General features: G+C 34.0%; 2 protein-coding genes across 3 annotated transcripts; both read left to right on the top strand.

Moving 5' to 3' along the window:
• Nucleotides 1-1,589: 1,589 nt before the first annotated feature.
• Nucleotides 1,590-2,519, top strand: LOC121466512 (olfactory receptor 4C13-like). Its single transcript, XM_041680253.1, has one exon. The coding sequence runs from the start codon at nt 1,593-1,595 to the stop codon at nt 2,517-2,519; it is 927 nt and encodes a 308-aa protein (XP_041536187.1). The 5' UTR covers nt 1,590-1,592.
• A 2,759-nt stretch (nt 2,520-5,278) lies between these two features.
• On the top strand, nt 5,279-8,787 carry LOC121466457 (olfactory receptor 4C46-like). 2 transcript variants are annotated; one of them, XM_041680183.1, is made up of 2 exons: nt 5,279-5,290; nt 7,870-8,787. In XM_041680183.1, the coding sequence occupies exons 1-2, from the start codon at nt 5,279-5,281 to the stop codon at nt 8,785-8,787; spliced, it is 930 nt and encodes a 309-aa protein (XP_041536117.1). The 2 variants fall into 2 exon arrangements, with proteins under 2 accessions (XP_041536117.1, XP_041536118.1); XM_041680184.1 differs by lacking the exon at nt 5,279-5,290 and having other exon boundaries at nt 7,846-8,787.
• The last annotated feature ends 4,917 nt before the right edge of the window (nt 8,788-13,704 follow it).

The raw sequence follows: 13,704 nt of genomic DNA, 5'->3' as shown, positions 1-13,704 counted from the left end.
AAGTCTTTTCATGACATCATGGTGTGTGCGGAGATATTTGGTTGCCCTACAGGAAAAGTCAGGTTTATACACTCCTGGGATAGTACAAAAGGGAGAAATGCCATGATTCACAAGATTTTTACAGACTTGACAGTGACTTATTCAAAAGAAAAGTGTTGCTGTAGCTCTGCAAAAAAAAATGCATTATTCCAGGTGAAGTACACATATATACTTCCTGCGGATAGTCATGTAGAAGTGTCAGCTGTACATTTACTGTATAATATTTGTGGGCTCACAACAGATGTTGTCACTCAAGTCATATGAAATAAAGAAAACTGTTAGAATTCCACAAATTATAAACTAGTATTTGTATAAAATGACATTGTGGAGTTTAATGGTAAGACTTTTAATAATAATATCTGTTAAAAATTTGCCAGACAAAATTAAGTAAGAAAAAAATCAAAGTCATCATTTTTCTTATGATTTCCAGTATAGAAGCAGTAACTTTCTGGTTTTATATTATGTAACAATAAAACTCTTATACAATTGTATGTTATATAATTATAAAAATAACTATATAAATTGCAGAAAAATAATGCCATTAATCCAATTTCATTTACAAATGGGATTGAATAAGAAAATATACATAAGAAACTACTGCTATGAGACAGTATGTTTTGTCATTTTATTTAATATTGACCTTGAATTTATACTTGGTCCTATCCATCATTTCATTATCTCAAAAATAGACAAATTACAGCAGCTACACAGAGTTTTAAAAGTATTCAAGGAAATGAGGAATGACGTGTAGTACATAGAATACTTTCTTATACCTTTTACAAGGGATTCATATATACTATCAAAGATTATGCATTATTTTGTAGTAACTCATTTATTCCTTTATTAAGTAGTTTTGGTTATTACCCTGACTTTCTTCATGCCCACTATTGAGTTGTTTTACTTTCTTATTAATATTTATTTTGAGAAAGTAAATAAAGTGAAAAATTTTCCAGATCCTGGTAATTTGTTTGAAAAAGATAGAATCATATTTTATCTCTATTTGTTTTTTGTACAGGAAAATTTCATTATTAAATGATGAAAAGAAAACATGACAAATATTAATACCTGAGCTTCCTTCACTGGATTTTATTTAGAACTGAACTCAATTCTGTTTCTTCCAAGGCAATAAAGTCAATTAATTATATTGGTGCACAGGATTTCCTATTATTCCAGCGACTTGTTAGTTTTCAAGTTATATTTTCAAGTACCTTTTGTGGTTCCTTATCTCATAAGATTAAAAACAAAACACTTTAGCTTTATATTGGTGACCATTACTTAGATCCCCCACATATTTGAAACTCTCCATCTCCAGCCTTATTTATAAAAGTTGTTTTTGTTTTGCTTTGTTTTTTATAATCTTTAATGCAGTTAACTGGGAGTCAATTTGAATAACACAAAGAATGAAGACCTGTGAGAGCAGCACAACAATATTCACAAAACTTTAAACCTGAGTAGAATTTAAACATTCATTATGGGAAAGCTGAAGTTAAATGAAATTGATGACGCATTATTTTTCCTGACCAAAAAAAGTTATTAAATTAATAATAAAACAGATGGAAAAAAGGAATGTGACTGAGTTTGTTCTCCTTGGACTCACACAGAACCAAAACATGCAGAAAATTGTATTTGTTGGGTTTTTGATTATCTACATAGTCTCTGTGTTTGGAAATTTGCTCATTCTGTTCACCATCATATACCATCAAATGGTAAGGTCCCCGATGTACTTCTTCCTTGCCTATCTCTCCTTTATTGATGCATGCTATTCTTCTGTCAATAACCCTAAACTGATTTTTGATTCACTTCATGAAAAAAAGACCATTCAATTCAATGGATGCATGACCCAAGTCTTTGGAGAGCATTTCTTTGCAGGTGCTGAAATCATCCTGCTTATTATGATGGCTTATGATCGCTATGTGGCCATCTGCAAGCCCCTGCACTATGCAACCATCATGAACCAAGCAGTATGTAACCTGCTAGTGGGGGTGTCATGGATGGGAGGGTTTCTTCATGGAATCATACAGATCCTGTTCATTATTGATTTACCTTTCTGTGGCCCTAATGTCATAGATCACTTTATGTGTGATCTGAACCCTTTGCTTGAACTGGTCTGCACTGACACCCACATTCTGGGGCTCTTTGTTGCTGCCAACAGTGGGTTTATCTGTCTATTATTGTTTCTCCTTCTTCTGGGCTCCTATGCAATTATTCTGTACTCATTAAGAAACTACAGTGCAGAAGGGAGACACAAAGCTTTCTCCACTTGTATTTCCCACATCACAGTGGCTGGCTTTTTCTTTGTACCTTGCATTTTTGAGTATTTGAGGCCTGCAACTACTTTACCTATTGATAAGGTAGTTGCTGTGTTCTACACAATGATAACTCCCATGTTAAACCCTTTAATCTATACCTTGAGAAATGCTCAAATGAAAGATGCTATTAGGGGATTGTTCAATAGAAAAATACACCCAGAAGCCAAATAAATATGTTTTGATTCAAATTTGAAAATGATTGAGCGTACATTTTAGATTGACGTAATATAGAACATTTAAATCATGAAGAATAAAAGAGCTGTAATGTATGGGGTAGCCTTGAAGGAAACAGAAAATAAATACCATAGAATGGAGAAACCAACCCATTCTAGGTTAAAGTTGCACTATTATTAAAACACACATTTGCTGTTTCTAATGCCTATTTAGCACTACTGAATTACTCTGTACAATCTATGCCTTTTGAAGTTGAGATTTGCGATTTACACCTTCCACCTAAACTCCATTAAAAATCTTTCATTAATATTTTCTGGTTTTGTGATATCTTTCTTCTGTAAATTCCCACTAACAGTAAAGTTTTATAACAGAAAAATTCATGGTTCATCTTCTTGGTCAAAGCTGTCTTTCTCAAAGTTTTTGTCAAAATTAAGTCATCCAATCTCTGCTAAGTTGAATAGTAGGATTTACAAGACAAATGGCTCTAGCATTCCTATTTCATTGATCCTTGAACCTCTCCTTCCTCATCTTTACATGAAGGAGTTATCAACATTTGTAATTTACTCACTGTAGCCTCCTCTTTTATAGCCAAGTCACAAACATATACACAAACACAGACCTTATCACTTCCTAAGCAATGACATTAAATGAATGTTTTTGTTCTAGTGAGTCTTCATTGTTAAAGATGATTCCATATATTGGTTCCATTTTGTTCACACATATTCCTAGGTAAATTGAATAAATCATTAATTTCTTTGAAATGTAGTACACCAGGGTAACACTGTACTCATAGACTATTGCTTGAAGTAGAGTATAGTTATTGTTTCAGAAAAAAATTAGGGTTGTGGATATTTACATAAACTATTTTCTTTAAAATTATTGAATTAACTCTTATTATTTTGAGATTGTAATTACATCATTTACTCTTTGACAAAATGTTCGAGGAGTGCCGCTTGTTTGTCCTAGTTGCTGTAATTGGTTGCACATGTGTGTGACCCCAGTATTAGAGTGTGATTTGATGCTGTGGCAAACACAGGAAAGACTTGATAAAATATGACAACATCCAGGTTTTGTGCTAAGTGCTGCTGGTATGTGGATTCTTAACAAGACAAACTCAAATAAAAATTATGGAATAAAAACATAAACTTTTCAACTACAGAAAATTCAGTTCTCAGCTGAAAAACTGGCAAGTGTCAAATAAAGGTTTCCAGAACACCAATCTTTAAGAGAAGTTCTTTCTATCACAGGAGACAATGAATTCCTTTGAGACAAGTCTCAGATATAAAACTGCAGAAATTTGAAAGCATACAGCTTTAAACACTCTTTTAAGGTAGCGCACATCTGTTTCCTCACTGAAAGATTGACCAGGAGTGGATTGATTTAGATGGTTTGCAACTTTGCTACCTCTTATCTAGCAGAACCAGATTCAGGAAACAAAAGTCATTTCCTAGAGTCCCCAACAAGCATCTAAGATCATGATTTCTCTGAAATAATTTTGATTTGGGGGGAATGGAGAAAGAATTTTCTTGTGAATCACTTCCTTAATACAGTCCTATTTGATAGTAAGTTATCTAGGAATTTCTTAGCAAATGCATCCATATATTTCATAGAAAAAGTTTCTTTTCTCTAAAGAAAGTTTCACTGAAGGTGGTATTGTTATGAACACTGAACACCCACAACAATTGTCAAAACCATTTCCAGCTGTTAAGGTATGTTTTTCAAATATGCTTATTAAGTACTGTGATTTTTTTACATATGGACTAATCATCTCTCAATGTTCATCAAATACAGTCACAGAGGTTTTCCTCTTTATCATAATTTTAAAAATTTAATAGATAAATATTTTATCATTATCATTAAGTATTGTGAAACTAACATAAATAAAGCAATGAATAAGACCCACCTATCTTATGAAATATTATTTTGCCCTTTGACACTTCCTTTAATAATCAAAATAAATCATGAGAATGCAAATGTTTAGTTCGACCTCTCACTCATAAGTACCAGAGATTAGTATTAATTGCTTTATTATTAAGTTCTTTATTATGAGCACAAACACAGACAAATCACTGTGAGATCCATCTTTGTGGCATCTTAGAAAGTACGGTTAGGGATGACTCTTCTTTGGTTCATGACAGGGTCAAATGTTTCTCCACGTTGTTGCCCACCCACTAAGCTTGTCTGTTATGTGTACACAACTTTACAAAAACAACTTGAAACTATATACTTGTTAGCTTTGTGCATGTTTTTTTATTTTAACTAATTCTCAAAATAAATTACTAGGCAGGTTTTACTTTATAGACAAATGATGAAGCAGCTTCATGAGATGCGAGGTAATGAATGTAAAATGAGAGGAGTGAAAGCTGACTTGTTCCTTTCAATTCTTAAATGGTTATGTCTGGTCACTGCTGTGATAGTCTTAGTGGGTTAGAAAAGGAAGGTAGAAAGAGAAAGGGGAGAAAGGGAGGGGAGGGAAGAAAACATATAGATCAATAAAAACAATATATAAAAGAGAATTCTAGAACCCCTCTTTATATTATGTTAGAGAAAAGTGATCTTAAGTTAGGCCAAGATAAAATAACAAATTCTAGAATCCAGCAGCATGTATTACTTAGTATTTGGAATGTAAATATATCATGAAGCATCTACGTGTTCACTGACATAATAGGTCAAATGTTTATCTGGAGTTACTACGTACTAGCCTCAGCACTCCCACAAGCTTCAGACTTCTACAACAAATGAAAACTGGCTTGGGAATGGGATCTGAGGTGTAGAACAAACTAACTCAGGCAATTTGTACCTGCATGCTTCTTTATTTCTTGATTTAAGAAGAAAGAAGGAAACAAAGAAGAAACACAAGGGCTTAAGGCTTAAGGGTAAGGGCAAATCATAAGGGTAAGCGGAGGGGATAAGTCATAAGGGTGAAAATGAGGGGGTGGTCACCACTAAGGTTTTAGTTTATATAGACGTACAGACAAGATAACGATAGTATCAAGTATGCATTTTCACAGACTTACAAGAACCTGGTGGATATGTCAAAGAGACAATTTATGTCTCAGAGAGGACATGGCTGTGCAGTTCTGCTGTGGCTGAGAATACAGCATTGGAAGCTATACTAACCTGCAGGAAGGCTTGATTTGCATTAACATCTAGCTGGATGAGGTAAAAGGAGTCTCTTGTGAGGACCCTTCTTTTGTCTCCAGCATTGTGCCCACGTGAGAAGTTTTCCTCTCTGAATCTAATTTTACAACTTAGACCTTTTCCCTTTATAAACAGTTAATTTTCTGAGCTATGATCCTGTTAGTTGAAACCAAGGTGAAGGATAAATGCAGAATATAAGTAAACTGTTAACTCAGAGCAGACGACCAATAGATTACACCTTCTGAGGCTGCTGTTAGAGCAGACAAACTACCTCTGTGTGGCTCCTTTCTTACCAGTGACTACTGTCAATAAAGAAAGTTTATAGGGATTGTTTTACGTAGATTTTGGCTATGGGAACAAGACTTGGCTGAATCCTTTTCAAACCTTTTCAGGACTTCATGGTATGTGGGGGAAGGTATCTGGCTACCGTACAGGAAAAGTTAGGTTTATACACTCCTGGGCTACTACAGAAAGGAGAAATGCCATGATTTTACAAGATTTTTACAGACTTGACAATGACTTATTCAAAAAACAAATGTACCTGTAGGTCTCCAAGAAATGCATTACTCCAGGTGAAGTACACATATAGACTTCCTGGGGTTAGTCAAGTAGAAGTGTCAGCTGTATATTTACTGTATAATACTTGTGGGTTCAGAACTGATGTTGTCACCCAAATCATATGAAATGAAGCAAAATGTCAGAAGCCCATTTAAGGTAAATTATAAACCAATATTTGTATAAAATGACAATAATGGAGTTTAAATGTAAGACTTTTAATAATAATATCTGTTAAAAATTTCCAGACAAAATTAAGAAAAAAAAATCAAATTCATCATTTTTCTTCCAATTACCAGCAAGAAAACACTGCCTTTCTGGTTTTATATTATGTAACAATAAAATTGTTATATAATTATATGTTATATGATTATATGTAATGTTATATAATTATAAAAATACTATATAATTTGTAGAAAAAATTATTTTAATCAGCAATTTCATTTTAAATGTGATTGAATAAGGAAATAGCTATAGGAAAATGCTACTAAGGAACAGTATGTTTTATCAATTTATTTAATATTGACTTTGAAATTATACATGGTACTATCCTTTATTTGCTTATCTCAAAAATAGATAAATTACATCAGCCACAATGGATATTAAAAGTATTCAAGTAAATGAGAAATAATGTGAGTACATAGAAGAATTACTTTATTACAGCTTTTACAAGGGTTTCACATATACTTTCTGTTATTATATATTATTTTATAGTAACTCTTTTATCCCTTTACTAAGTAGTTTTGATTATTACCCTGACTTTCTTTATATCCATTATTGAGTTGTTTTATTTCTTATTAAATTTTATTTTGGAAAAGTAAATAAAGATGAATATTTTCACTACCCTGGTATTTATTTGAAAAAATAGAATCATAATTTATTTGTATTTGTTTTTGTAAAGCAAATTACCTTTATTACGTGATGAAAGAAAACATGACAAGTAGTGTAATATCTGAGCTTCCTTCTCTGAATTTGATTTAGAACTGAACTCAATTCTATTTCTTTCAAGGCATTAAAGTCAGTTTATTACATTGGTGTCCAGAGTTTCCTCTTATCCCAATGAGTTGTTAGTTTTCATGTCATATTTTCAATTTCCTTTTTAGGTTCCTTATCTCATAAGATTAAAAACAAAAAGCTTTAGCTTTATATTTGTGCCTACTACTTTGATCCTCCACATATTTGAAACTTTCCACCTCCAGCATTATTTACAAAAGTTCTTTTTGTTTTGTTTTCTTTTTTATATTCTTTGCAGTCATCTTAATTCAGTCATCCAGGTATCAATTGGAGTAACACAAAGTATGAAGAGCTGTATCTGTATATGAAAACAACAAACAACATATTCACAAAATTTTATACCTGAATAACTTTAAATTGCTTTTTTTTTTAATTTTCAAGACAGGGTTACTTGGTACCTTTTGGAGCTTGCCCTGGAACTAGCTCTTGTATACCAGGCTGGCTTCGAACTCACAGAGATCTGCCTGCCTCTGCCTCCTAAGTGCTGGGACTAAAGGCATGCACCACCACAACCTGGCCCTGAGTAACATTTAAATGTTAATTATGAGAACGCAGAAGTTAAAGGAAGTTGATGATGAATTATTCTTCCTGGCCAAAAAAAAAAGTGATTAACTTTTCAATGAAACAGATGGAAAAGAAGAATGTGACCGAGTTTGTTCTCCTGGGCCTCACACAGAACCAAAACATGCAAAAAATAGTATTTGTTGTGTTTTTGATTATTTACATAATCTCTGTGATTGGAAATTTGCTTATTTTGTTCACCATCATATACCATCAAATGGTAAGGTCCCCAATGTACTTCTTCCTTGCCTATCTCTCCTTTATTGATACATGCTATTCTTCTGTCAATAACCCTAAACTGATTTTTGATTCACTTCAAGAAAAAAAGACTATTCAGTTCAATGGATGCATGACCCAAGTCTTTGGAGAACATTTCTTTGGAGGAGCTGAAATCATCCTGCTTGCTGTGATGGCTTATGATCGCTACGTGGCCATCTGCAAGCCCCTGCACTATGTAACCATCATGAACCAAGCAGTATGTAACCTGCTAGTGGGGGTGTCATGGATGGGAGGGTTTCTTCATGGAATCATACAGATCCTGTTCATTATTGATTTACCTTTCTGTGGCCCTAATGTCATAGATCATTTTATGTGTGATCTTAACCCTTTGCTTGAACTGGTCTGCACTGATACCCACATTCTGGGGCTCTTTGTTGCTGCCAACAGTGGGTTTATCTGTGTATTCACATTTCTCCTTCTTCTGGGTTCCTACACAATTATCCTGTACTCATTAAGAAACCACAGTGCAGAAGGGAGACACAAAGCCTTCTCCACTTGTATTTCCCACATCACTGTGGTTGTTTTATTCTTTGTGCCCTGCATATTTGTGTACTTGAGGCCTGCAACTACTTTACGTATTGATAAGGCAGTTACTGTGTTTTACACAATGATAACTCCCATGTTAAACCCTTTAATCTATACCTTGAGAAATGCTCAAATGAAAGATGCTATTAGGGGATTGTTCAATAGGAAAATGCATGCAGGAGACAAATAAGTATATTGTGAGTCAAATCAGAAAATGGTTGTACATTTTAGATTGATATAATATAGAACATTTAACTCATGAAGAATAAATAAGCTGTAATTCATGGGCTGGCCTTGAAGGAATCAGAAAAAAAAATCCCATATTTTAAAGCAGATTCGAATCACATGTCAGTATGTTGTAACTTGTCTACATATATTATTCAACCCTTATAAATACATATCAGTTTAAAATATTTGAAACTTATTGCTTTCTTAGTCTGAGAGGAGAGACAATGTTCAGATTCCATTAAGACTGAGAAGCTCTTGTGGCTGTTTAAAGCTGTTTTTAAAAACAATAGGTACATGTACACATACATGCAGTTGAATTTTAATATCATGCACATGTACACAAACATACAAAGTTAAAACTAGCTTATATTTAAATATAAAGCTAAATAAAAAGTCACATGCATGCACACACACGTTTGAAAAAGGAATTGTGTAAAAGGGATGCTCTGGTGTTCATGCCAAAAACTTGGCATCACACAAATTACAATTCATAACTGAGCCAGTATGAGAAATTTAGAGACAGAAGTGAAAATAAAAAGAGAACAATGTCCTTAGAAAAGATGGCAACTAGTTTGCCCGACCTGTTCTTTACCTTGCACACTTTACATTGGCATTCATAGTATAAGAGGCTTTTCCCAAGTGGGAAGGTAGCTTAAAGTTGACTGACTGAAGGATTTCCTATAGCACCTCCCCCTTTGGTTTATATAAGAGAGTTCTAAGCCTAACACAAAATTATATGCAATAAGAACAAACATCAAGTAAAAAATTAAACTTACAGCCAGCATAAACAATATGAAGCAAATGATAAAAGTTTCAAAAATTATCCTATCTTAAGGACTCTAATTTTTGTTTTATAAATAAATTGGTCAAGTCATGAGAGGAAAGTAACTATGACTATCTAGTCTTCACCACCATTAAAGAGCCGAAAAGGAAAATAATATGACTCGAGTAAGCAGGAAGTTCATTCAAGCAACTTTCAAAATGAGCAACAAATGACAGAAACAACTGGCTACCTGGGCAATCATCCAAAGTCTCATTTGCAAAATTGGAGCAACCAACTATAGCTAAGGCCTAGAGTAACCGACAGACCATTTTCAGAGGTAGGAAATTTTTCAAAACTTTCTAACCCTGTCTTGGCGAGATTTGACAGTCTTTTTTTTCTATTTCGTGCTGGTCCTATCTGTACATCGTACATTTTGACAGTGGTCAATGCATAGGCAGTTCCTTGCCCAAAAGCCAGTTTTACCAAGAAAAAAAAGAAGCTCCAAATGGAGTGTCTTCAGTGCTCAGCATTCTCTTTGGAATAGATCGGTGCTGCCAAGAGCAATCGAGTCTCATATCAACAGAACCCTAAGTTATGTAAAAGCCATACACAGCTCTGTGAAGTTTTGAAGATTATCTATTATTCAGAATATAATTTGTATGTATCTAAAGATCCTAATTAGTCTGATTAAAAGTATAAAAATTATAAATGATTATTGACCTATTATTCTTAATATCTATATAACTGAAACATTAAGACTTCATATTAGAATATTAAACAATCTTTAAACAACTGTGAAACAAATAAGAACAATGATCTCAAAATGTAAACAATGTATAAGTATCTTATGAGAGGTAAAAATGTATATTGTAATATAATAAATATATCCTAAAATTGTATCAATATACCTTAAGGATAAACACAGCAAACAACATAAGGAAATTATTTTCAGGAGTTAAATTTTTCCCTTGATTCATCTGAATTTGAAAAGTATTGGATGTCAGTCACTTAATCTGACACCATAATGTAATTGAGCTGCCTCATGTGGAGGCAGCGAGCCACCGTGTGCATGGCTCACAAATTTGAAGCCATTTACCAGTCATCTGTTTCCAGAGGAAATGAGACGTTGTGGATACATTCTTGGTTAAGAAAAATAAGGTTTTATCAGGAAGACTCCCTGAAAAACCTTCAATGACAGCAGATGGTCCAGATGATTCAAAATTTTGAAACACCTCTGTTTCACTTTCCTCTGAATTCTGCATCTAGAACAGCTTCAAGGCTGCTTACTGAGATGGTCCAGCCTCACAGAATGTTCCAATCAGGACTTGACCACAAACCCAAATTTTCTTTGAATTTCTATAAGATTATCAGTGCACCTAAGCAATAGGAATTAGCCTAGAAATCTATACCTATATTCCCCTCCCAAAATGGTTTATGGAAATTTGTAATTGTTTAGCAAATCAGTTACATGGTACTCTGAATAATGTTCAGAAAGAAAAGAAACAAAAGAGATTAAATTCAGAGTTCTTGTTGTGAAAAGAAAAAAGGAGGAGTACTCTGGGATAATGCTCTTGTACATTGTAAAGATTTGTCACTCACACTGGTTTAATAAAACACTGGTTAGTTAGTAACCAGGTAGAATGTATAGGCAGGGCATCAAGACTAGAATTCTGAAAAGGGGAAAGAAAGGCAGAGAGACAGTTACAAGCCAGATGCAGAGGAAGCAAGATAAGAATGCCTTACTGAGAAATGATAACAGACCACATGGCTAAACATAGAGAAGAATTATGGGTGAATTTAAATCATAAGACCTAATTGGTAATAAGCCTGAATAATAATACAGTTTGTAATTAATATAAGCCTCTGGGTGTTTATTTTGGACTTAACAGCTATAGAACTGAGCAGAACAAAGTGTCTATCTACAGCTAGCCTGTTTTGGTCATCCTTTGTTCCTTTATTAGAACATATAATAGCCATAGACATGTGTATCACAAAGCATCATCTACTTGCCCATCAGTATCTAGTTATTATCTAGAACTCTCTTGATGGAAAGTTGGCTAAGAGGTGCATGGCATCTAGGTACATGCTGTCCCTTAATCCTTTATAAACACAAGCTTGTAATCAATTACAGATAAGATCTTTTTCCCTCCAAGAAGCCTAAGACATGATGGAATGTATGTATTGATGGGTAAGTCGGGAAGGTGAAAGAAGACAACCTAAGGTAGCACAGCAGTCTGTCCTATAGCAGAACCACAGGCCTTAATAGGTAAATTGAAATGGAGAGAATAGGTTAGAGAACACAGAAGTGAATTCAGTTTGTCTTGACCAAAGATTAGCATGTTCAAGCCTATTTTTGCATCTTCAAGTTTATGACAGGAGGTTTAGCACAGGTTGTGTCTGACTACATGCTGCTTGGGCTAAGGTGTGGTCACTGTATGTCCTGCCTAAACAACAGAATACTCAACCCAGCATATAGTTGTTTGATGTTTCAAGTATCGAAGAGGTAATTACTTTGTTTGCTCTTTGTTTATACCATGGTAAGGAAGTCTTGCCATATTCTACCCCTTTGAATTGAAGCATATAAACATATGAAAAATAATTGCAGGCAAACTTAGCATTCATTGGGTTATACTCCCAACTCTATTCTTGTCTCTGTCATTTTTTTTTATCTCTTGGTTGTCAGTCTAACTTTTCTAATCCACTTGCCCCTATCTTAGAACACACAAACCCATTGAAGCTCAACCCAACAGATGTTTTCTTAATATAGGGCTTGCAGCAAATCAATGCTATTAACTCTCCATTCAGAGGTTTCCTGAATGGGAAAGAATTTTTTATGGCCATCAATAATCAATTCGTCTTGACCTGAGGCAGAGCCATCAATGAAGATAAGTGCTGATGGAGGGGATAATGGATCTGATTTAGTTTTATAGGGAAATACAATAGGATGGAAATCTAGAAATTTTAATAAAAATTATTTGAAAAAATACCTATATACCTTAAATTGAGCAATTTGCCGTTCTGTGAACTCATAAGACAAAATATTATGTTGTTCAGCTGTGTAGAGAATAATTATCTCATGAGCATCTTGCCCCCAAAATTCTTTCTTTTTTTCTATTACCCAATAAGGAGGCAGTCGGAAGAATAAGCAGTCCACAGTTTTTCTATGAGTTGCAGGTAAGTGTAGCCATTCTAGTTGTCTCTTTTGCTAAAAGCAGGCCATGGGAGTGTACTCAGTATGTAGTATCTAACACTCCAAGGATTATTATTAGCTACATGAAGGAGCTTCTGAGTATTAAGTTTTCCTTTTATAAGAACCAAAGTGGTTTGACCTTCATGTGTTAAGTGGTGACCCTAGAATTAGGGTCACCTTGGAGAATTTTGAATAAAGGCTTGAATCTAGTCATGGGTATTTCTATATAGGAGCAAACCCAAATAACATCTCCAAGCAGTTTTTGACAATCATTTAAGGTTTTTAAATGATTCATCTGTAATTGGAAAGATTGGGGAGAAATGAAACCTGTATGAATAACATGCCTCAATTCGAAAAAGGAAGCTGAATTTGGATTTTTTTCCAGAGGCCACCTGAAACCCATATAAAGTTAACTGTTGAATCAGAAATTGTAATACATCTTGTAGGTAGGCTCTGTCAGCTCATGAAATCAATATATCATACATGCAGTCAATTAGATACAAGTCAGAGTATATTTTACAAACTTGTAAGAAGGCTGCATCCGTAAACAATTGACACAAGGTTGGACTGGTTTTACTTCCTTGTGGTAAAGTTTTCCATTGGAACATTTGCTAGAGTCTTTGAAAATTAGGTGAAGGCAAAATCTTGATATTCTTGTGAATGTAAGGCCACAGTAAAGAAGCAGTTTTGTAAGTCTATAACAATTAAATTATAATTTTTAGGAATAGCCAATGGAGATGGCAAGTCAGGTTGTAAAGTCCCATAGGCTTCATAATTTCACTTATCCTTTTTAAGATCTTGTAACAATCTTCATTTGCCTGATTTTTTTTAAATAACAAATGCTGGAGTATTCCCTGAGCTAGAGGAGGGCTTAATATGACCCATTTGTAATTGTTCTTCTACCAGAGAAGTAGCTGTTTGAATCT

This window comes from Microtus oregoni, unplaced genomic scaffold, assembly GCF_018167655.1.
Source record: "Microtus oregoni isolate MIOR12 unplaced genomic scaffold, Mior012 000033F_ref0000390, whole genome shotgun sequence".
NCBI classification, from domain to species: domain Eukaryota; kingdom Metazoa; phylum Chordata; class Mammalia; order Rodentia; family Cricetidae; genus Microtus; species Microtus oregoni.
The sequence above is the reverse complement of the archived record's forward strand: the minus strand, read 5'-3'. Positions and strand labels throughout refer to the sequence as shown.

Excerpts from the sequence above, each read along its gene's own strand:
- LOC121466512 (XM_041680253.1), top strand. The coding sequence starts at position 1,593 with ATGGAAAAAAGGAATGTGACTGAGTTTGTTCTCCTTGGACTCACACAG.
- LOC121466457 (XM_041680184.1), top strand. The coding sequence starts at position 7,852 with ATGAAACAGATGGAAAAGAAGAATGTGACCGAGTTTGTTCTCCTGGGC.